We start from the raw sequence: 24666 nt of genomic DNA on the forward strand, positions 1-24666 counted from the left end.
GTTTGACACAGGAAACTATTAATGTTCTCTGAGACATAAATCACAGCCTGAGTTATATTAAGATACAGTTCCCAACTTCAATGCATCGAGGGGAAAAATGCCTTCAATGTGTTATTAGCATGGATGAAATATTAGCATTGCATTGAGAAGAAGGCAAAAACACATCAGCATTGGAGCAGTCTACAAAGTGCTATTTGCTGCTATAATGAACTGATGTTGTCTTCATATAGTGCCAATCCATGTCAATATGGTGCTATGAAAAAAATGCACCAGCAAATGTGCAAGTTGTATGGTCAACTGCAAGTACAAACCTGTTTCTTGGTGATCTAAGTGACATATTCCAAAGCTTAACAATTTAGTTAAAAAATCTCCATTTTGATCATCATATATTGCTGATGAAAATAACCATGAAGTTAACCTGGTCATAGCATGAATAAAAAGAGAAAAAAAAATCACACTGCCATAATTGCTTCCCATATGCAAAACTGGAAGCTTTTGGTACTAACTCGTTCATCCATTAACTTATATGTCTATCATATGCAATAGCAGTCATGATAGTTCTTTGTAAAGTTTCCACTATAACATGGCATCACATCAACAGCCTTTTATCCTGGTAAATAATGGGAAGCAGCAATAGAATTTATCCATAAGCATAAAACACAGCCAAAGTCCTATGGCCAAGACCCACCAAGCTACCACACAGATCAATTATTACAATTGATGATACCAAATTGGAACAGGTAAAAGTTGGTATGCAGCATTCTGCATGATTCTGTTTTTTATATTTCGGGATTTGCAAATGGATTTTCATTTTTTTTCTAACAACAAATAAAAAGTATATACATACAGTACTCTATCTGTAAGCAAATCCAATAACAATGGCAAAGCCAAATTCAAAATCTGGGATGTTAAGGAATTAACATGGCTGCAAGTATCTCATCTAATTAACACGTAACCTTTTAAAGTCATAACACAATTCTCCAAAATTAAATATCTCCAATCAAATGATGGAAGTTTCATATCATATTAAAATTCCTGACAAATGGAAACGAGTGACCTTGCCTGAAGCAGTCGCAGAAACAGTCCACTTTGAGGTCATAGCTCCTGAACATGAACATGTCATGAGTTAGACCGCCTCTCCTTGTAATTTGCATTGCTAGTGCATTTAAACTTCTATACATACCAGACGCACTTATGTAGCACCTAAAACAAGCTTAAACTTAGAAGTCATGTTACATTTAAAAGAAATGGTTAGTCCATGATATATTGTGTCAAATACTTCTTAACCACACATTCATTTTAAGGACTAAGGCTAAATGGCTCGTTGGTTGGAAATGGAAAAGAATAAATTCTGTAAAGAAACTCTAATATATCAAATATTCAGACTGGAGCCTAAAGAAGATTTTCAGTAGCATTTGAGAAGTATTACTGGTTTTAAAAACTTAGACACACCAAGCATACCAGCCAACTTGCATGCCCATTGATCATATTTAATTATCCCAACAGGCATGCTAGCACAAAAATAGTTGATACAAACAAACGTATTCATGGTTGTTGAGATCACAATCTTGCAGAAAACCGTGAAACAGTTAGTAACGGATTAACGTTCCTCCAGAGGAATTAGATATGAAAATGAACTACGGTACAACCACTGCATTCTAATGACATAGATGAATGATACATCATAATTTAAAAATGTCAGAAAGGTTGACTTGAACCATATTCAGGAATATTTATCTTAATCAAGTCACTGAAAAGTAAAATTTTAAACCTCTTAAAGGAGACATCAATTCAACTATTTTAAATTTTGCTTTTAAAATGCGAACTAAGAAATCATGAAAACTAACTTCAGAAAAGATTATTACTTCCATGCCACCAAGAAAAAAAATACCTCCAGCGATCTACATAATTTTGCAGCAAGCAGGTGTTTGGAAAAACAAGTACCTTTCTTCGAGGAGCTAATTTTGGTGGATCCAAAATTACTAAATCCCATGTTTCATTTCTGGATGCAGCCCCTTTCATAAAATCTGTTGCATCTTCTCTTAGAAATGAAAGTTTCCCTGGGTCAAGTTTGTTAAGAAGGATATTTTCTTTTGCTAGCTCCAAAAGCAGGCAATGAAGAATCGATGCCTGAAAATGTTCGGAGTAATTAAAACTTAAGCATCATTCTTACAGAATCTGCAGCAAATTAGTCCCAGTACATCCATATGCAGTCTGAGTCAGTAATTTTATAATGATCAGCCACATAATACACACACACAAAACAAAACAAAACAACTAGCTTGAACGTCCTCCAGCGCATTATTAATAAAAATTTTCGAAATGACTGCCAACATGATATAGTTTACGAGCTTACAGTATTTTACCAATGACATCATTAGCACCACCCCTTGCTGCATTCAGAGCAAAACCTCCACTATAACAGCAAACATCAAGAACTCTCTGATATTTTGAGATTGACGAAATAAGGTGACGGTTGTCTCGTTGATCTGCATAAAACCCAGTTTTTTGACCCTCCAATGAGACCAAGTAACAAATTCCATTCTCCATTACCTGTAATGAAGGACCAAAAAAGAAAAGAACACTTGAGCATCATTTACATACCATATGTGATTTGAACTAGTAAAAGAAACCAAACTTAGGTCTCATGACACATGGATCGGATTGATCAATGTTCTGCTCTACAAGCTATATAGGAAGAGAAACCAATGAATGACCCGATGAATGTATTCTTCTTGAACAAATATAAACCACGTCAAGGAAATAGATCAAGAACCATGTGAATGTAAATCATCATAGCTGAAGGTTGTACAGGATTGACTTACACTGACAATGATCATGCCAAAACTATATATGATATAAATAAACAGACAACAGTTGTAAATAATTATGCAACATGTCATCCCAAGTTGTTCCAAAGATTACTTAACTATAAGCATCTTTTGTAGCAAGACCGTGCATCAAACGCATTACATGAAGTCGCACGAATTTTTAACTTTCATGGAATGGCTTAAAATAGCTAAACCACCTCTTAAAACAATGTCCTTGGAAAGTTATTTGTATGCAACCCATATTTCCACATAGTTCATGCTTCCTGAATAACTGATAAGAAATTTAAACATCATGGCTTATAAATATCAGAAGAAAAAAAACACTTTTATAATTAATAATAGCTAATTCAAGAGAATAGAATGACCTTTGATCTCTAGAACTAAGTATTTGACATAGCAAGATTAAGAAAATGCAAAAAGAGTAACCGTATTGCAATTTCCCTACGGTGGATATGGAACTAGTGGAATTAGTATATTGGTATTCAACGTTGATGTGTTGATTTACAACTGGAAATAATCTAGATATTCAGACATTAACATTAAACTAATTTTAGAATTTTACCTTTACTCTTCCAGAGCATGGAGCTGGAGCAGAATCTCTTTGCTCTGATATATCCAGTCCTTCTTCTTTTAAAAGATCAATTGACGGTCTCCACTTTATATGATTTATACCACAAATTTTACCAACAAGAAACTCAATTTCTTGTTTATATTTCTCTACCCAAGCAGCAGACGAAGCTACTACAGCAACATCACAAAAAACATCCACGATTAGACCTGACAACCTGCACTCCAAAAAAAAACTAATGAATATGATAAAAGCGTGTCTGGAGATACTAAGCCATGACAAAAGAAAAGTTAACAAATATTCACTACTTTGCCTTAGCCAAAGGATAGGAGAAACATGTCAAGAAAGTCAATTTGCACAAATATGATGAAACAAGTCTATTGCAAAAATGAGAGGATTTAATATCATCATAACAGTCCATATTTTGCAAAAAACACTTCCTTGCTTCCGCGGTGAAAAGAAGTATGGCAATTTGACAGTAGTATCTTTAGTAGTCCCACGATCTTCATTGAAGATGCATTCCATCATTTGCATCACAGAATAGTTTAAGTTAAATAGAAAATCTATTGGTCCATCCAAATTGGAAACCAGAATGGTTTATAATTTTTAAAATTTAAAATACCAAACAACTAAATAGTGAATCCTTAAAGTTGTTCTTATATAACCATGTATGCAAAAAGTACAGAATGCTGGTGGAGCAGATACCAAGTTGCCATGGCATGCCATACAAAATTGAGAATTCACCATGTAAATCATATCAGCACATCTGCGGAGAACATATGGACAAATATCCAACAAGTTTGGAAATTTTTTAAACCTTAAATCAAATAAAGCCATTGATCTTACCACTGGAAACTGCCATTATCTGGTCACTAAATTATATGGGGAAAGAATTCCTAAGAATTAAAGTTTCAGTTTTAGGCATGTAGAAGTTTCTAGATGAGCCCATGATGGTGAGGCTATGTGGTAAAGCGTGGGGATCCAGTGTAGGCGTTTGGCCATGGAGCAAAAAATGTGTGTAAGAGATACCGATGTCGGAATAGTGCCTTGGAGCTCGACCAAGGGTTTGGACAGCCAACACGTCACGCAGGGCCGGCCTGAGCCCTAGGCGACCGAGGCGGTCGCCTAAGGCCCCGGGCCAATGGAAGGCCCCCGGAAAGCTGACCAAAAGGAAGCAAAGGCCCCATATAAAATGGGAACAGGAGCTGGCTACGAGTCTTCCCCCTTGATGGAAGGGAGGTAGAGAGTTTCCTGGCTTGTAGAGGGGCAATTTGGGAAGTTGGGGACAGTAGTTTTGTTTTGGGTGGAGAGAAAGAGAGAGGAGGGATTTGGTTGGCTTCATACACGTCTGAAGCCACTTTTATCTTTCATCCCTTCTCTTTTTTGGTTTTGGTCTTGGTTTTCCTTCCCTCACATTACTCCTGATCCAGCTGGGCCATCAGCAAGAAAGGGGGATTGGAGATCGACTTCTTGGAGGGTAGAGAAAGAAAAGGAGGGAGGGGGGGTTTGAATGGCTGCTATGCCGTGATGTTGTAGTAGCTGCTTGGGTACTCACTTGAAAGGGAGATGGTGGGATGGGACTTTTATTAATTAGATGGAGTGAATTTCCCATAATGCCCCTACTTTCTCTTACAGAGAGGTTCCTTTCTGGACAAATTCTTTCCTTTACCTTGACCATGAAGTGCCATGGGATAACCTTTTCCTACTCTGCTCTTGCTTGACATGGTAAACAGTACTGTCAAGCATTATCTCAGTTATTTAATCAGTTTTATGGGCCCTTCCTTAAGCATAATTACTTTTCCGTGCTTCCATTCAAAAATTATATTAAGCTGAATTTTTTTTTATCTGTCTTTGTTGCATACATGCAGTTTTGTTGAAATAATGTACTTGATGGCTATCTATTTTCATATCTTTTTTCTAAATATTTTATACTTATTAATTTTTTTATTATTAAAAAAATAAGGCCTCATTCACTGAATCCGCCTTAGGCCTCCAAATATATTGGGCCGCCCCTGACGTCACGCCAAAGAGTTGGATAGTGGTTGCATTGAGATGTTGCTGGGTGATGGATGTTTTTAAATCGGCAAACTTGGATGCCAAGTGGTATTGTGCAATGGCATGCAAGCAGGCAGTGAACACAGAAGTCTTTGGGCGGTACGGCTGTGGATAGGCATGTGAAGGATGCAAGACACTTTGCATGAATAGGATAGTAGCTTAACATTTGTCATGTCCGTGCATGTGTGATATTCAATCTAGAGCTTAACTAACATGTCACTAACAACAAACTTGGAATAAATATTAACCATTATACGTGCCTTAAAGTGAACTTAAAAAAGTATTGTCATTTTGATCATATAATTTATCAATATCTATTTATAGCTATACCAATATATAGTGTCAAAACCCCTACAACCTCTCATTCCATCCTACATATATCTAGAACTAAGTAGCTATAAGTGGGTGAGGGTGCAGAAGAGAGAAAAATTAATAAGTTAGGAGGTGGAAGAGCCTACAGAGTGTCCACAATTTATATATTTAAAATCAATAAATATTTATTATTATAATTATAGCTGATTTTTCTTTTGTATGAATAGAATAACTAGCTTGTAGAAAATTCCCAACATGTTAGTGAACTTTTCTTCACTTTGCTGAACGGTGTTATGGTAACATAGAAATTTCACTAAGAAGATGATGCAGCAGATGTGCAACTGCTATTCTTCATCTCACTGACTGGCAATACAATGTGAAATACCAGATATCAGCGATAGCAGAAACAGGACTTGCATTCGTAAGTAGTGTCTTACTTTCTGTAAGATTTCTGAATTACATAGAGTGATAGTAGAAAGAGTGCACTACTTTTTGTAAGATTTCATCTCACCGACAGGCAATACAATGTGAAATACCAGGTATCAGTGATAGCAGAAACAGGATTTTCATAAGGGGGAAAATCCCTTGATTGGTATTATGCAAGTTATATCAAATGATAAGGTTATGGAGCCAAGAATCAGATTCTACATAGCATGTTGAAGAAAGGACAGGAGCCCAAAATTAAGCCATTAATGTGATGTCCCATGTAATTACCCTTGATATGTAAGCTAGAGTGAGCCCTATCACCCATTGACCATGGCAATGAATTGGATTTCCATAAGTGGAGATTAAAACCTTTCTAACATAATGAAAGCAAAAGGAAGGTTCGACACCCCTAAAAAACATAACAACGGAAATAGAGATCCAAAAATATTGAAGGGACATAACAGGTAGGAAAAAGAGGGGATACATATATTCAAACCTCTACTTTAAAGGCAGAAGATTTAATAGTATTTATTGGCACCAAGAGCCCCTAAAGTTACCAGAAGTCCATGATAAAACAATAGCCATATAAGAAAACTAGGTATGAAAAGTGGAGCAGTTTTTAGAGCTAAGAATTATACAAAAATATCAAAGATGATTAAGAGCAAGCAGATTTAATGAATCACTAGCAGGGCAAGCAATAGCACGAGGAATTCAATTGAAGCTCACATTGAAGGGATGCAAGTGAAGTTCTTCTGTAACATAAGTCAGATGGAATATAGACCTTTAAGATGGCACAAACTATCAATGCACCTAATATAGTATATAATTAGTTTTCCCCCATCTCTTTCACATATATCAACATAAGCAAAAAACACAGCCTATTATATATAATTAGTTATCAACTAGATAGATCCATAAGTATGAATGTAGTTACATAATAATATCAAGCAACATACATACTCTTAGAAATATTTTCCTTAAATTAGATAAAGGTATTCTGATAGTCGAAGGGATGCATAACAATCATGATGCCACATTGCCAACCTACATCAGACAAAACTTTCTGTCTATATACTTGAACAAAATATAAACAAGCATTCATATTTTCCTTCTAAGAGTGTAACTGTAGTCTAAAGTTTCCATACCTATCCCCTTCACTATTAACAAGACGATATACATTTGTATCAGCTGAGGGAAGTCCCATACTTTGACGTAAATTTACAGCAGCATCAAATCTTGTTTCAAGTAGTTTCTCCATGTTTAGTGCACAAAATGGATCCCTGAGATGCGAGAACAGAACTTAAAGGATGCAAGTAATAGGCTGAAGCATGAAAATTCCTGCGTCAGTAGAGCATATAAAAATCTTTCAAGAAATATAGAATTAACCTTGTTGCATCTTCTTCTAGCTGCATAAGTCTAACACAAAACATTGAAACTGAGTTGTATAAACCCCATCCAATAGGCTTCTCTGACCCATCCGCCACCAGCACAATATCACCAGTTCTGGGAGGTGGTCTACCAATTATTCTATCAACTGCACCACTATAGACCATTGGACTTCCATCTCGAAAGATTTGTGTCTTTCCTTTCTTCAAGACCACTTTTGCCAAACCTAAATATATGATATTGTCAGCAATTTACCACGACGTGGTCTTCATTATATTGAGAAATATAACAGTATTCCTTCTACCAAACATATAGCTCAACCCAATCAGGTATGTAAAATCTAAACATAAATAACTCTTCTATACTTGATTATAACAGTTCAAACCAAACTCATGAAAATTAAATTCAGGCTGATTTTCTACTGGAACTTTTAGCAACTATCTTGCACACAGAGCAAATTGTACACAAAACTGGACAATGTATAATCCATTGGTACAAGGGCAGTAGGTTCTAATGACCACTTCATCTGGTCAACTTTCTTGGATTAAATGGCTAAAAACATCATGAAATAAGAAGGGAAACAAAGAAGCATTTCTGCAGGTCATATTGGTTGGAACTGTCATCATCTAGGGTCATAAGCCATTTAAATGAGCATATGGTATATAAAAATAGTAAATCACTTCCTGATACTAGGAAATTATGAAAAATATTGCCACCACAAGAAGCAAGAACCTAGCTTTCAGTATGTACCAAGTCCATGCCGTACTATTTATATCATGCAAGACTGGAATAGGCATGGTAAAAGGTGCCTATAACATGACTAGGAATGTGATCAGGATAACATAGCACAACATAGCACGACACTAAAAATATATTATCCCCATCCCCTACACCTATCTACAAGGTTTGCAATGTTGATATTAGTACTAATCGGTACCATGCTGGTATGAAATCAATAAGGGTTGGTTCATGGTATTGACCATTGGTACACCTTCTATTGAATATCGGTTCCCTACTAATATGGTAGGATATGCTTGATATGAAGCAGTATGATCTAGTACAATGAACCATGCCCACCTAGATCCCCATCCCTGACCCCAGCTAGCATGACCTTCATCCCTAGACCAACTTTAGTTCATCCCTTCTTCCTAACTAGATAGCACCTTACCAACACCATAAACATCATCATTACCACCACCATCAACAACCCTCTTTCAACTCCAACACCACTGCCATCATTATGCCTTCATCAACACCGCTATTATTATCACCAACTTTATCAACATCACCTCCACTATTTCCCCAAACACCATCAACACCACCTCCATCACCTCTGTAATCACCAGAACCAACATCACCAACTCCACCACCATCATAAATCTCATTTGGTAGTACAAATGCTAATTGTACACTATAAATGATTCTCTAGGTTTCATCTTTTGCATCTAACATAAAAAATGAACAAATATTAAAATCAATAAAGGTAAAAAAAGTGTTTACTTTCCCTCTTGAATCTTCAAATACTCAAAATAAGCTCCTCTTTTTTAAATCAAAATATTAGGACAATATAAATGTTAATTAAAAGAAATTATCTATCTCATTTGCTTATATACACTACTAGTAATGTGCATAAGGAATAATTGATGGTTCTGAAAATCTGATGAAATATGAATTTAGTAATTCTTGTGGGACATGAGAACCATTAAGGGCTATAATATGTGAAGAATAATCAAGGGCATTGAAAATTTGATGAAGTATAAGTGATTCATGTGTATGAGGAATACTCCTATGGAAGATATGAAGGTTCAAATGATCCTTTGAGGAATTTTTTTGTCAAAAATAAGTATGAAGTAGTTTTTCTTCCTTTACTATTCTCCTAATACATCATTACACCGCTACAAATTTTTAGTATTGTGGTAATTCGTTTGTTCCTTAGCATCCAGTAAAACCCACAATAGGTGACACATGCAACTAGCATACACAGATGCTCAAATGGAGTCCTTAGACACCTCTAGAGCCTATCTTCATAGGAAAGTAGGCTATGTGATATCTCCACATAGGTGAGGGAACAAAGAGAGGAGATGAGAGAGGAAGAGGATATAGAGGTCAAGAAGAGGCCATCATGCTACCATTCCAAGATACCCATGTTACCAATATAGTACCTTTTTAGATGGAATAAGGTAGCCAGGAATATAAGGAGATGTCATCATCCACATTTCCTCCCGCTATGTCTTCCTTTGCCTTCTTTACTCAGCAACTCTCACAAGCGTTGGATATCTCATGCAGATGGTGGTTTGAGCTCCCAAAAAAGGAGTCAACGAGCTTCAAATCTCGTCATTGAATAATTAATAACTAGTTATGTGGTGTTTCGATGCCCAACTACCCTATCCCTATGATATAGAATACATGGGTGGGAAATGTACCATAAAGCTTTAAGAGAAGGAAGAGGAAGGGAGAAGTCTGAGTATTTGGAGAAGTAGCTGATCCTGCAATCCAGGATTTTCAGGATACCAAAAACACCATTTTAATTGAATTATGGTATCCTGTATGCGAAGTGGTTGGAGACTTGAGCTCCAACTCAGTAACCATTTGGATAACCCCTCCAATATATCATCCCAAGTGTCTCTCTCCCCGTATACCACAGTCATGCACCAAGGCACCCGCCTCATAATCTTCTCAAACATTTCATCAAACAATACATGGACTGGAAAAAACTTTTAGCTTACACTCGGTTGAAGGAAGAAATATATAACTCTCTGTACAATTGATAAATGAAAACCCATCAACCAGTCATCAACCAGTCAACAAACCTTAAACAGGAGATGGTTTGGTTGGAGAAAAATCAGACCAAAAGGAAAAAGGATGCACAAAGTCTCACTTTTTTCCTTTTCTCCTCCACTTCTAATGTTCAGAAGCAACAGAAACCAAGATAGAATTACAGTGGGGAGAGAACCTTTGCGGCTGGCGGCGATTTCCTCTAAGGTGGCGGCGGTGGCGGCGGGCGAGGAAGTGGGAAGAGAGGAGATAGATTTCATCAGACGAGTGGGAATCTGCATGCGGAGCATGGTATTGTCCGAACTGACGGCAGCCCTCTTGACGAGTTCTGTTTGCGCGTTATCTCCCTCCCTGCGCCCTAAGCAGCTGGATAGACGAAGATATTGCTGCATTCGGAGGACTCGGCCATTTTGGTGGCACAACATGGCGCTCGGCATTTTGTCATGTAGCCCTTGGCAGGGCCTAAAGGCCGACTTGACCACGACGGCAGTGTGGGGAGGCGTGGGCTTCGTTATGGCGGCTGGGGCCAGAAGATATTTGACACCTTGGTCCTTGGCGCCGAGATCAGGACAGGATGAGAGGGAGCCATCTACGTGAGGCGAGTACTGAAGGCGGACTCTATGCTCCTCGAGGGTGACTCGGCCACGATGGTAGAGTGAATCCAGGGCCGGAGTTGTGATGCCGGCTTCAGACCGTTGCTACGCAACATCCGTAAGCTCTTAGTTGGGTGTAGTCTTTATGAGGTTATATATGTCTACAGGAAGACGAACAGCGTGGCTGATTGGATGGCTTTATTTGCAGCCCACCACGCTGGAGGCTTTATCTGGGTTGATCATGTAGCAGTGCCTCATGCTTTGGATTATCTTCTTTCTTTTGATTTAGTTGGCTGCTCCCATGCCCGTCACAGGTGAGCTGCCGTTGTACCAAAAAAGAAGAAGCAGAAGAAAAAGGAGGAGGAGGCCGACTTGACAAGACCCGTATTTTAGATGGATGAGATCACAAATTCAAAAGTGCAGGCTAGCTCAACTTGGACGTGTTTGCATGCCAGAATGCTTGATTTGGCTGCTGCTGCGACTACATGCAACGTGGACTAGTTGGTGATTTCTCTGATGCTTCCATGTTCAAGGCCAAATTGCAAGGTGCTAGAGAATGAATTGTAGCTGCGGCTGCCATGATCCAATATCATGATTTGTTGGTTACAAATTGGTTATGCATGCTCTCCTCCTTGGATGAATGCTATTGCCTTACTACAAGATACGGACTGCTATATATTAGATGGTTTTTGTGATTTTTAATCTTTTTTTTAGTTTTTTTTTTAATTTTTCTTGATTTTTATATATCTTCCGGTTGTTGCTATTTGGTGGAACACCATATTCGACGTAAAGTTCAACTATTATAACTTGATCGTGACTCCTTATTCTCGTAACTTAATCCGACCTAAGAAGTGTCAATGCAAGTGATCTTGCGTTTTGTTACTTTTTCAATTATTGTATCCTAGTTGGGTTTATTGATTTTGAATCAAAGACCATGTAATTGTAATTATGGACAATGCCTAGTGTCATATTCCCACATTGACTAATTAAAAAAAAAAAAAAAAAAAAGGTGCGATAAGAGTTTATTAGTCTAGACATATATATTCTCCTCCTAACAGCTTAAGTTTTTGCTATAAGCTTCCTACAGTTGACAATGGTGTTTCTATGAGCCACATTGATATACCCTTGAGATCATTGTATCAATCTTGCACGCCTCTAAATGTCCATCTTCCTTTTTTAAACATTTTGGCTAGTGGTAAGATACTTTCATCTCATTCTTAGTTTAAACCTTAGCACTTCTATACAATCTCCTATATCTTAAGTATGAGACTCTGCCCTTCCCAATATTTCTTGCTTAATGTGTGTCTGCTAGCAAATTGCTGCATTATTCATTCTACATTCTACCTGCGGTGTACAGGCACCAATAGTTCCAGACTAAAAAACAATAACTTATTAAGCAATCAGTACTCTTTTCTTTCTCGATTTTGTTCCCAGATTGTGTCTTATCTACAGAAGTACTTAGATATTAAGAAACAGTTCAATGAAAATGATGCCGGACAGCAAAGGAAGAGAAAAAGGGAAAAGAAGAAAAAGAGAGAAAGGGGAGGAAGAGAACAGCTCTACTTCTAACAGCTCTACTGCCAAAAGCTCCCCCAAACAGGGCCTAAGGCTCTGTTTGGGGGAGCTGTTGGCAGTAGAGCTGTTGGAAGTAGAGCGGTTGGCAGTAGAGCTGTTGGAAGTAGAGCTGTTATAAAAAGCTGTTTGCTGTTTGGTAACTACATCCGTAAAGTGCTGTGGTACTTTGTTTTGTGTTTAGTAAACAAACTGAGAAAGTACTTTTGTATGACAAAATTACCATAAAGGACATTGCATAGTATTATACAATAGAACATAATAAAACATAACATAAATTAATACATAAATATACGATATAGTATAATATTATTGTAATATAAAATAATATTATGTTAATATAGCATAATAGTAATATAATTATTAGAGTAAATTAATATTTGGTAATATAACATAATATTAAATTATTTAACATAACATATTAATGTATTATGATATAATGTAATATATATTATATTTATAGTATAATACAATAATAAAAGTATAAAATATTATAATTATTAGTATAAATTAATTTCTCATAATATAACATAATATTAAATTATTTAAAATAACATATTAATGTATTATAATGTAATGTAATATAATACAATATTTATAGTATAATACAATAATAAAGGTATAAAATATTATAATTATTATTATAAATTAATTTTTCATAATATAACATAATATTAAATTATTTAAAATAACATATTAATGTATTATAATGTAATGTAATATAATATAATATTTATAGTATAATACAATAATAAAGGTATAAAATATTATAATTATTAGTATAAATTAATTTTTCATAATATAACATAATATTAAATTATTTAACATAACATATTAATGTATTATGATATAATATAATATGATATTATATTTATAGTATAATACAAAAACAAAGGTATAAAATATTATAATTATTAGTATAAATTAATTTTTCATAATATAACATTGTTACGGGGGAACTAAGCCGCCATGCTCCACGTGACCGGCACGCGCGCCCATGAAGACTACGGCTGTCCTTTGATCCAGCAATCCGACCCCGAGTCGGACATCTTCGGCTCCACAGCCCGACCTCGAGTCGGCTGCCCTTCGATCCAGCAGTCCGGCCCCGAGTCGGACATCTTCGGCTTCGCAGCCCGACCCCGAGTCGGCTGCCCCTTAATCTAGCAATCCGACCCCAAGTCGGATATCCTCAGCACCGCAGCCCGACCCCGAGTCGGCTGCCCCCTGATCCAGCACTCCGACCCCGAGTCGGAGATCTCTTGATAACGACAGGCTGCTTCCCAGAGGCACGCCGAGGCCTCCTGCTCCACTACTCCCTGCAACGGCTGTATCCGATGCTGTTCCACGATCTCCTGTATCAGCCGTACAAAGCGGAACTCCACTACGCCCTGTCATGGCCGTACCCAGCGCTGCTCCACGACGCCCTATAACGGCCATGTCAGTGGCCACTCCATCGCGCCCCACGATGACAAACCCCCCTGAGAGACCCCCCAGCCAGGTATATATGCGGCTGGGGGGAGAAGGGGGGGTAAGCAATATCTTCCAGAGCACTCTCTTGCTTGCTATTATTATCTCTCCTTCTCCTCCAATCTCCTCTGACTTGATCGTCGGAGGGCCCCCACTACCCCAGTGGTGGTGCGAGGCTTGCTCGCAGGTTTTCCGGTGGAAGGTGGAGCGTAACCAACACCAACCAAGACAACTCAGACGGAACCCCGTTCACACCGCTGTGTCAATCGTTCTCGGTTTGGACCACCAGCAACAGTTGGCGCTAGAGGAAGGGCCCGAATCTTAGAGCGATCGTAATGGCACGGCGAGGTGGTCGTGGAGCTTCCAATGCCTCCGGTCGCGGGTCCTCTCGCGCCTCCGGCCGGGAGGCCGCTGCGTCTCCAACACATTCTCAGCAACACTCCACCGTTCCACCCCCGATTCAGATGGTCGAAGCCGCTCAGTTCGACCAGTTAGCCCAGCAGGTCCGCACCCTCGCGGAGGCGGTGCAGAACCTGCAGGGTGTGATGTCTCGGGCGCCGCAGCGGGCCCAGGAGCCGCTGCTCCCTGAGCGCTCACCTGTCCTCCTTAACCCGCGCTCCTTCCTCTCCCATGGGGAGGAGCGCCGGCGCGAGGAAGATTCTCGAGCACGGTCCATTCTGCCGGGACCGTCCCATCGAAGCTGCGCGGGGTACAAGAGGCGGGCCCGGGCGCGTTCCCAGACCCCCCAGTCCTCAAGGAACCCGCGCTCCAGTCGGTCCCCCTCTCGGTGCTCCTTGTCTCCCACCCATCGGTCGCGCTCCCTGGACCGGCGGGTGGACGATCTCCACCGACAACTCCAGGTCCTGAAGGGCCACTCTAAAGATCCCTTCGCCGACTTGGAGATCTCCTCCCAACCGGCGCTCGCCTCGAGGATCCTGCGGACCCCGAATCCGCCGGGGTTTAAAATGCCGGCGATCGAGCCCTATGACGGGGCGGCGGACCCGCGGGATCACGTCGAGAGTTTCAGGACCCTTATGCTCCTCCACGGAGCATCAGGTCCTCTCCTCTGCAAGGCTTTCCCGGCGACCCTCCGTGGCCCGGCAAGGGCGTGGTTCGCCGGCTTGGAGGCTAACTCGATCCAATCCTTTGATCAGTTTACCCGCCTCTTCATCACCCATTTCGCCGTCAGTAGCCGGCGGCGACTGGTCTCCGACTCCCTCTTTGATGTCCGGCAAAACGAGGGAGAAAGCTTGCGGGATTATCTTACCCGCTTCAACAAGGCTACGTTGGAAGTCCGGAACCTGAGCCAGGAGGTGGCTCTTTCAGCCCTGAAGCGTGGCTTCCGAAAGGGCAGACTCACCTTCTCCCTGGACAAACGCCTGCTGCAGAGCTTCCCGGAGCTGTTGTCCCGGGCGAACCAGTATGCGGACGCCGAGGAGGCGGCCGCCCACCGGAGCAAGGAGGCCGCCGAGATCCCTCCAAAGCTCGAGAAGAAAAGGCGAAAAGAGGCACGCCAGGGGAGGAGCCCGACGCCTCAACGTCGGCGCAGAAGCCCGTCGCCGGCGAGGAACCACGGCGCCCTACGCCCTCGTTCTCCGCCCCTCGGAAGCGGCCTACGTCCTCGGCGAAGTCCACGAAGGCGTTTGCGGATCCCACTTGGGGGCTAGGTCCTTGGCGCACAAGATCATGAGGCAAGGCTATTATTGGCCTACCTTGTTGGAGGACTCAAAGGATCATGTACGGAAATGCGACGCCTGCCAGCGCCATGCCAACGTCCAGAGAGTCCCTTCTGTCCCCTTGGCACCAATCACTGCACCCTGGCCCTTCGCCCAGTGGGGAATGGATATCCTCGGACCATTCCCCGTCGCTTCAGCTCAGCGGAAATTTTTGATTGTTGCAATCGACTACTTCACCAAGTGGGTGGAGGCAGAGCCGCTGGCCACTATCACGGAGGTGCAAGTCCGGAAGTTCGTGAAGAAGAACATCATTGTCCGATTTGGGGTACCTCGGGTCCTCATCTCGGATAATGGGCGACAGTTCGACAACAAGCATTTCCGTGACTTCTGCGAGGAGTTCGGGATCGAGCATCGGTTCACATCTGTGTCGCATCCCCAAACCAACGGCGAGGCCGAGGTCACAAATCGGACAATCCTCCAAGGAATCAAAGCGCGAATCGGTCGGACGGGGCAAGCTTGGGTCGAAGAACTCGAGAATGTCCTTTGGGCGTATCGGACCACGCATCGGACCCCTACCGGGGAGACGCCTTTCAGCCTAACCTATGGCACGGAAGCCGTTGTCCCCGTGGAGCTCGGACTCCCCTCACCTCGGGTGGCCGCGCACCGACCCGAGGCCAATTCGGACAACTCCGAGGGAACCTGGATCTCTTGGAAGAAGCGAGGGAAATGGCGCAGGTTCGGATGGCGATGTATCAGCGGAGGGTGGCCCGATATTACAACTCCAAGGTCCGACCAAAGCTTTTCAGAATCGGAGATCTGGTGCTAAGGCGAGCTAAAGCATCTCGACCTGCGGAAGGTGGGAAGCTAGCGCCAAATTGGGAAGGCCCATATAAGGTTCGCTGGGTAAACCGACCTGGCTCCTACCAGCTGGAGGCCCTAGATGGTCGAGAAATTCTAAGGAGCTGGAATTCCGCTAACCTGCGGATGTATTACCAGTAGAACAACGATGCCAGAAAGACAGTTCAAAAATGTATAACACTTTGCATTTCAATAATTTCTGGTTACAACGGCGTGCTCGTGTGATTACAAGGAATTCCCAGGGGGGAATTAGGGTGTAAAGAAAGTAAAGAAGAGGTGGAGACTCCGAGGAGCTGAAGATCTGGGATCCCGAAACCTCCATCTGAAGCGGTTGCAATCCCGTCGGAAGTGGGTGCTTCCAACCGGAGGCGCCATCCACGCCCCACGAAGAGGATGAGGAGCCGCCGCCGACGAAGCTCCCGCTGCCTCCAGAGGAACGCCACCTCCAAGGGATATTCCGGTCCTCCCCAGTGTTAGGGGAGAGAAGGAATACAAGGGGGAAGAGCATATGGAGGCGCGGTCCCGGATCAGGCGTCTGGTGCAGAGCTCAATCGGGAGGCTGAACTTCAAGGAGGGGAGATGTGATCCCGGATGAAACGCCTAGAGCGGAGTTCCGCCGGGGAGACCCTCCTTGCTGATCCCAGATGAAACGGCTAGTTGGCTGAAGTCGCGAGGGGCGCGCCTCCCGTTCCTTCGGCAGGAGTCTCTCAGCCATGCGCCAGAGAGAAGGTCCACGATCCATGGCAACTTGAACAGCTCCGGCTTGGCAAACTCCATCGCACCTGCACCTGTATTTATAGCCAAACTGCAGCCCCCCGGTCGTTCCGATGCGGGTGGCTCCCATAAATGCGGACGCATTGAATCCGGAGCTGTTCTGGCTCTCGAGGCGTATCTTCCCGCGATTTCCTAAGCGTCATTCTCCTTAATCGCATTCTTTGTGTAGGACACTCCGGGTGGCACGTACCCCTAGGTCCACATATCTCCGCTCGCGCCCAGGCCGCATCCGCCTCGAAGAACGCGCGCATCGCGGCCGCTTAACTGACACTCCTCGCAAGCGGCAACTGGCGATCCGATTTCCCAGGTAACGCATCAATTAGCGTTTAATGCCCTTCTGGTGTTCCCCAGGCAACGCTTGGAGAAGAGGAGAAACACGATCGCAGCTGGCCACGGAGAAACCCCGTCGGGCTGCAAGCGACAGGCGCATGGCCAACGAGCGGAATTTCCCGAGGCACGGCCCTCGGATGCCAGGCTAACCCGATGATCATCCCGGGAGCAGACTAGCCTGAAGCCCCGACCGGTCGCCTTGGCTTGCGCCAGCCTTGGCCGACCAACGAGCGGAATCTCCCGAGGCTCGGCCCTCGGATGCCAGGCTAACCCGATGACCATCCCGGGACCAGACTAGCCTGAAGCCCCGACCGGTCGCCTCGGCTTGCGCCAGCCTTGGCCGACCAACGAGCGGAATCTCCCGAGGCTCGGCCCTCGGATGCCAGGCTAACCCGATGACCATCCCGGGACCAGACTAGCCTGAAGCCCCGACCGGTCGCCTCGGCTTGCGCCAGCCTTGGCCGACCAACGAGCGGAATCTTCCGAGGCTCGGCCCTCGGATGCCAGGCTAACCCGATGATCATCCCGGGAGCAGACTAGCCTGAAGCCCCGACCGGTCCTTGGCTTGCGCCAGCCTTGGCCGACCAACGAGCGGAATCTCCCGAGGCTCGGCCCTCGGTTGCCAGGCTAACCCGATGATCATCCCGGGAGCAGACTAGCCTGAAGCCCCGACCGGTCGCCTTGGCTTGCGCCAGCCTTGGCCGACCAACGAGCGGAATCTTCCGAGGCCCGGCCCTCGGATGCCAGGCTAACCCGATGATCATCCCGGGAGCAGACTAGCCTGAAGCCCCGACCGGTCGCCTTGGCTTGCGCCAGCCTTGGCCGACCAACGAGCGGAATCTCCCGAGGCTCGGCCCTCGGATGCCAGGCTAACCCGATGATCATCCCGGGAGCAGACTAGCCTGAAGCCCCGACCGGTCGCCTTGGCTTGCGCCAGCCTTGGCCGACCAACGAGCGGAATCTCCCGAGGCTCGGCCCTCGGATGCCAGGCTAACCCGATGATCATCCCGGGAGCAGACTAGCCTGAAGCCCCGACCGGTCGCCTTGGCTTGCGCCAGCCTTGGCCGACCAACGAGCGGAATCTCCCGAGGCCCGGCCCTCGGATGCCAGGCTAACCCGATGATCATCCCGGGAGCAGACTAGCCTGAAGCCCCGACCGGTCGCCTTGGCTTGCGCCAGTCTTGGCCGACCAACGAGCGGAATCTCCCGAGGCTCGGCCCTCGGATGCCAGGCTAACCCGATGACCATCCCGGGACCAGACTAGCCTGAAGCCCCGACCGGTCGCCTCGGCTTGCGCCAGCCTTGGCCGACCAACGAGCGGAATCTCCTGAGGCCTAACCCTCGGATGCCTGGCTTAGTGCCGGAAGAATTTCCTGAGGCCTAACCCTCGGATGCCTGGCTTAGTGCCGGAAGAATTTCCTGAGGCTTAACCCTCGGATGCCTGGCTTAGTGCCGGAAGAATTTCCTGAGGCCTAACCCTCGGATGCCTGGCTTAGTGCCGGAAGAATTTCCTGAGGCCTAACCCTCGGATGCCTGGCTTAGTGCCGGAAGAATTTCCTGAGGCCTAACCCTCGGATGCCTGGCTTAGCGCCGGAAGAATTTCCTGAGGCCTAACCCTCGGATGCCTGGCTTAGCTCCGGAAGAATTTCCTGAGGCCTAACCCTCGGATGCCTGGCTTAGTGCCGGAAGAATTTCCTGAGGCCTAACCCTCGGATGCCTGGCTTAGTGCCGGAAGAATTTCCTGAGGCCTAACCCTCGGATGCCTGGCTTAGTGCCGGAAGAATTTCCTGAGGCCTAACCCTCGGACGCCTGGCTTAGTGCCGGAAGAATTTCCTGAGGCCTAACCCTCGGATGCCTGGCTTAGGGCCGGAAGAACTTCGAGAGTCAGGAGTCGGCAAGACGCTGCCAAGAGTTAAAAAGAAAAAAAAGAGGAGGACGAAAGTGAGATGAAGAAACATTCGACTTGTATTAATTTTCATTGTTTCAGGGCCAAGGCCCATACAATTTGGCAAAACGCCGACATACAAAAAAAAGAGGACAACGAAAGGTACAAGAGGTCAGCTTGGAGGAACCCCCGGGTCGGGAGCGTCGGGCTCGTCCGCAGGGGGTAGGGAGGCGGTAGGAGAATCAGCAGGCGATGGCGCCGGAGAGGAGTCGAGAAGGGTCGCTCGCGCCCCAAAGGCGAATCGACACCATTAAGGAAGGATGTCCGCCGAAATCCTCAGACTGCCGGGTCAGCAACAACCGCCATACGCCATAAAGAAGGCGGGGAGCTCGAAGCGCGCGCGCCTCTCCGAGGGATGGCGGCAATCTCGAAGCATCACTCCCTTCACCCGTTCCCCTTCTGGTTCCAGGCTCGGAAGTGGGGGGCTACTGTTACGGGGGAACTAAGCCGCCATGCTCCACGTGACCGGCACGCGCGCCCATGAAGACTACGGCTGTCCTTTGATCCAGCAATCCGACCCCGAGTCGGACATCTTCGGCTCCACAGCCCGACCTCGAGTCGGCTGCCCTTCGATCCAGCAGTCCGGCCCCGAGTCGGACATCTTCGGCTTCGCAGCCTGACCCCGAGTCGGCTGCCCCTTAATCTAGCAATCCGACCCCAAGTCGGATATCCTCAGCACCGCAGCCCGACCCCGAGTCGGCTGCCCCCTGATCCAGCACTCCGACCCCGAGTCGGAGATCTCTTGATAACGACAGGCTGCTTCCCAGAGGCACGCCGAGGCCTCCTGCTCCACTACTCCCTGCAACGGCTGTATCCGATGCTGTTCCACGATCTCCTGTATCAGCCGTACAAAGCGGAACTCCACTACGCCCTGTCATGGCCGTACCCAGCGTTGCTCCACGACGCCCTGTAACGGCCATGTCAGTGGCCACTCCATCGCGCCCCACGATGACAAACCCCCCTGAGAGACCCCCCAGCCAGGTATATATGCGGCTGGGGGGAGAAGGGGGGGTAAGCAATATCTTCCAGAGCACTCTCTTGCTTGCTATTATTATCTCTCCTTCTCCTCCAATCTCCTCTGACTTGATCGTCGGAGGGCCCCCACTACCCCAGTGGTGGTGCGAGGCTTGCTCGCAGGTTTTCCGGTGGAAGGTGGAGCGTAACCAACACCAACCAAGACAACTCGGACGGAACCCCGTTCACACCGCTGTGTCAATCGTTCTCGGTTTGGACCACCAGCAACAAACATAATATTAAATTATTTAACATAACATATTAATGTATTATGATATAATATAATATGATATTATATTTATAGTATAATACAAAAATAAAGGTATAAAATATTATAATTATTAGTATAAAATAATTTTTCATAATGTCCTATAAAATAATTTTTCGCGGTCCAGGGGCTCTTCTTCGTGGTCCACGCTCGAGGAGGACCTCAGCGTGGGCCACGAGGTTGATGATAAAAAAAAAAAACAATAGATTGATTTTGGAAGGTATGGAGAAGGATTAAAATTTTTTTCTTCTAAAATGTGGTTCAAGAGATGCATACAAAAATTGAAAAGAAAAATACCTTTTCTTACGGAAGGGAGTCTGACGGCTAGGGTTCTTGGCTCCAGCAGATTTTTAGGTTTATAAAGGGACAAATTATGTAATTATGTTATTTTAATATGGGCATTTTTGTCAAAAATACAGCTTTCCGAAAAAGCTGAAACAGCTTCCTCCTAAAAGCTCCAAGTTGGAGCTTCCTTCCAAAAGCTGTTTTCAGCTTCACGCAAAAACTGAAACAGCTTTTTGAAAAATTTACCAAATACAGTTTTTCATCTAAAAGTACTTTTGGAGGGCCAGAAAGTGCTTTCTGGCCCTCCAAAAGCTCCCCCAAACAGGGCCTAAATATCCATCTTCATTTTTTAAATATTTTGGCTAGTGGTAAGATACTTTCATCTCGTTCTTAGTTTAAACCTTAGCACTTCTATGTATATACAATCTCCTATATCTTATGTATGAGTCTCTGCCCTTCCCAATATTTCTTGCTTAATGTGTGTCTGCTAGCAAATTGCTGCATTATTCATTCCACATTCTACCTGCAGTGTACAGGCACCAATAGTTCCAGACTAAAAATCAATAACTTATTAAGCAAGCAGTACTCTTTTCTTTCCCGATTGTGTTCCCAGATTGTGTCTTATCTACAGAAGTACTTAGATGTTAAGAAACAGTTCAATGAAAATGATGCCGGACAGCAAAGGAAGAGAAAAAGGGAAAAGGAGAAAAAGAGAGGAAGAGGAGGAGGGAAACTAGGCTTCATGCCAAGCTCTTGCTTTTGGCTTCACACTAGGGCTAAAAGAAAGAGAACTAATTTTTTTATTCATAGCATACCTTATACAAACTTATGGTTCAACATATATATAAGATCTAAAATGCAAAAGACCCCTACAAAGAAACTGATCTCACAAAGACTCTCAAAAATAACAAAATATTTAAATAAACCCGAAGGCTATCAAAATAAAGCAAAATCACTCTAACCACAATGAAACTGGCTGGACCATCCTCCCGTGGTGACTGTAGCCTGAGTGACGGGGGATCTAGTACTGGTGTCCGCACCAACTTTCCTTGAGTGGGAAGAAGTCGATCTCGACGAGCGCGACTTGGTGTGGCTTTGGTAGTACTCCAACAAGTACGAGTCAACCGCTGGAGCTTCTCTCGCGTGATCCAAGTAGAATCGGACTCTGGCCGTCCTTTCCAACGAACCAAGAAGCGCTGGATGTCTCCATCACTTGTAAAAACTGTCTGATCGTCTAAAATGGCATCAATTTGCTTTTTTTGTGCTTGTTGGTGGGGCAAAGGGATCGAAGCTGGTATGGGATCAGGAATGGGGAGATCATCAGGCTCAGAAAAGGGCTCAGCAAAAAGGTCATCGGGGATTGTTGATGGGCCCTTGTAAACAACCAAATCTTTAACATTAAAAGTTGGGCTAATACCACAATCAGATGAGAGATCAATGACATAGGCGTTCGTACCAACCCTGCGCAACACCCTATATGGCCTAGTACTACGAACCTGCAATTTCTTAACAGTTCTAGATGGAAATCGCTCATGCTGAATATGAATCATAACATAATCCCCAGTTTGAAATTCCTTATCATGCATGTGGAAATCAACTTGTAGTTTATAGTGAGCATTACTCGCATGAATGCGCTTGTAGATTTTCTGATGCAACTCATGAATGTAGTGTGCAAATGCATGTGCAGACTCAAAAATACTAACATGGGGTGACATAGGTAAAAAATCCAGAGGTTTTCTGGCTTTGTAACCATATACTACCTCAAATGGACTCATGTCTATGGACCTGTTGACTGAATTATTATATGCAAATTGTGCTACAAGAAGGATTGAATCCCAATTGCGGGTGTGTTCACCCACAAGACACCTCAAGAGATTACCAAGACTTCGGTTCACGATTTCTGTTTGGTCATCAATTTATGGATGATAAGCAGTAGAAAATTTGAGCTTGGTACCGACCATGTGTTACAAGGTTTTCCAAAAGTAACTCATGAAGCAGACATCTCTGATACCATGCCGAATAGCAAAGAAAGAGAAAAAGAGAGAAGAAAAAAAAAGAGGAAGGGGAGGAAGGGAACTTGGCTTCACGCCTAGCTCTTACTCTTGGCTTCACACCAAGGCTAAAAGAAAGAGAACCAATTTTTTTATTCGTAGCATACCCTATACAAACATATGGTCCAACATATATATAAGACCCAAAATGCAAAAAGACCCCTCTAAAGAAACTGATCTCACAAAGAACCTCAAAGATAACAAAATACGTAACTAAGTCCAAAGGCTATCAAAATAAAGCAAAATCACTCTAACTACAACGAAAGTGGCTGGACCATCATTCTGCGGTGACTGTAGGTCTGAGTGACAGGTGATCTGGTACTGGTGTCCGTACCAAAAAACTTTCAAAAGTAAAATTCAAAATATGCATCCAAATTAAGTTTAGATAGAGTTAAATGTTGGTTTAGCTAAATTTTATTCAAGAAACGTATGGATAATTTTCTATTAAAACAAATCAGACTTAAATCGAGTTTATTTTAAATGTGGTGGATAATTTTCTAAAAAAAAGGACATAATGAGATTATGAACATTTCTTTACCATATAAAAATTGTGATAGTCCTTAAGAGGTCAAGTAAAATAAAATCAAATTAATTCATGGGACAGAAATGATACGAATAAATCAAATCTCATATGACTCTCATGACAAATCATGTTACCAATTGTTCAAAGCTCATAAGATCGGCACAACTTTTGAAAATTCTAAGGGCATCCAAAAGAATCCAAACCCAATTCAGACTTATCTCGAGGTTAACAGGCCCCACCGCTTTGTCCTGGCATTTAAAATGGTTTTCTTTGTAGGGTACCTTCCATTCATATCCCGTTCCAGGTCATCCTACCCCTTTCAATTGCTTCTCATCTTTCAGGCCATGCATATATACCGGAAGACGAACAGAACTGCAGACTGGTCACCTTCTTTGCTACTCAACATTCGAAAAAAAGCTCTTTAGATATATTATATAACTGCTCCTCCATCTCTATGCCACGTTCTCTCTACACTTTTTAGCTATACTCACGAGCTGTGTGAGTAGCTGTTGTATCAAAAAAAAAAAAAAAAAACTACCTCTCCTCTCCTCCACTATTCTCTCCTCTCCTTCCCTCTTCGAAAGTGAGTACCCATCAATTCACATTATTTGATATTGAGCTTGTTCAACACGAACCACCCATTTGTTTGCTCTCCGTGTCTCCATCCCTCAAGAGCATCTCTATTTTTGCTCCTATAAAATATTTCATAAAATCTTATTTTTCTATCCATCTCCTTTTCTCCATAAGTAATATATATTTATGGGCCCCGATATGTGGCAATATCTCACTTGCATTGCAAATAGTATCTCTACAATTATAATGTAATTTTTTTGAAGTACTGCATGATATATATTTTATCCCCCATCTTTTGACCTCCAATACTTGAGAATCTAGCCATTGCCGTATCTTCCGAGCAAACTAGCAGGTGGATATACGTTTTTGCCCTCCTACACATGT

General features: G+C 43.6%; 1 protein-coding gene and 1 pseudogene across 1 annotated transcript; both read right to left on the reverse strand.

Annotated features, from left to right (window-relative positions):
• Positions 1-1132: 1132 nt before the first annotated feature.
• On the reverse strand, positions 1133-10863 carry LOC120110253 (annotated as a pseudogene).
• A 10759-nt stretch (positions 10864-21622) lies between these two features.
• Positions 21623-22910, reverse strand: LOC120104238. The gene is made up of 2 exons (XM_039115067.1): positions 22323-22910; positions 21623-21658 (listed from the first exon to the last, which is right to left on the reverse strand). The coding sequence occupies exons 1-2, from the start codon at positions 22908-22910 to the stop codon at positions 21623-21625; spliced, it is 624 nt and encodes a 207-aa protein (XP_038970995.1).
• Positions 22911-24666: the final 1756 nt, after the last annotated feature.

The sequence above is a fragment of the Phoenix dactylifera genome, chromosome 1, assembly GCF_009389715.1.
Source record: "Phoenix dactylifera cultivar Barhee BC4 chromosome 1, palm_55x_up_171113_PBpolish2nd_filt_p, whole genome shotgun sequence".
Classification (NCBI taxonomy): Eukaryota; Viridiplantae; Streptophyta; class Magnoliopsida; order Arecales; family Arecaceae; genus Phoenix; species Phoenix dactylifera.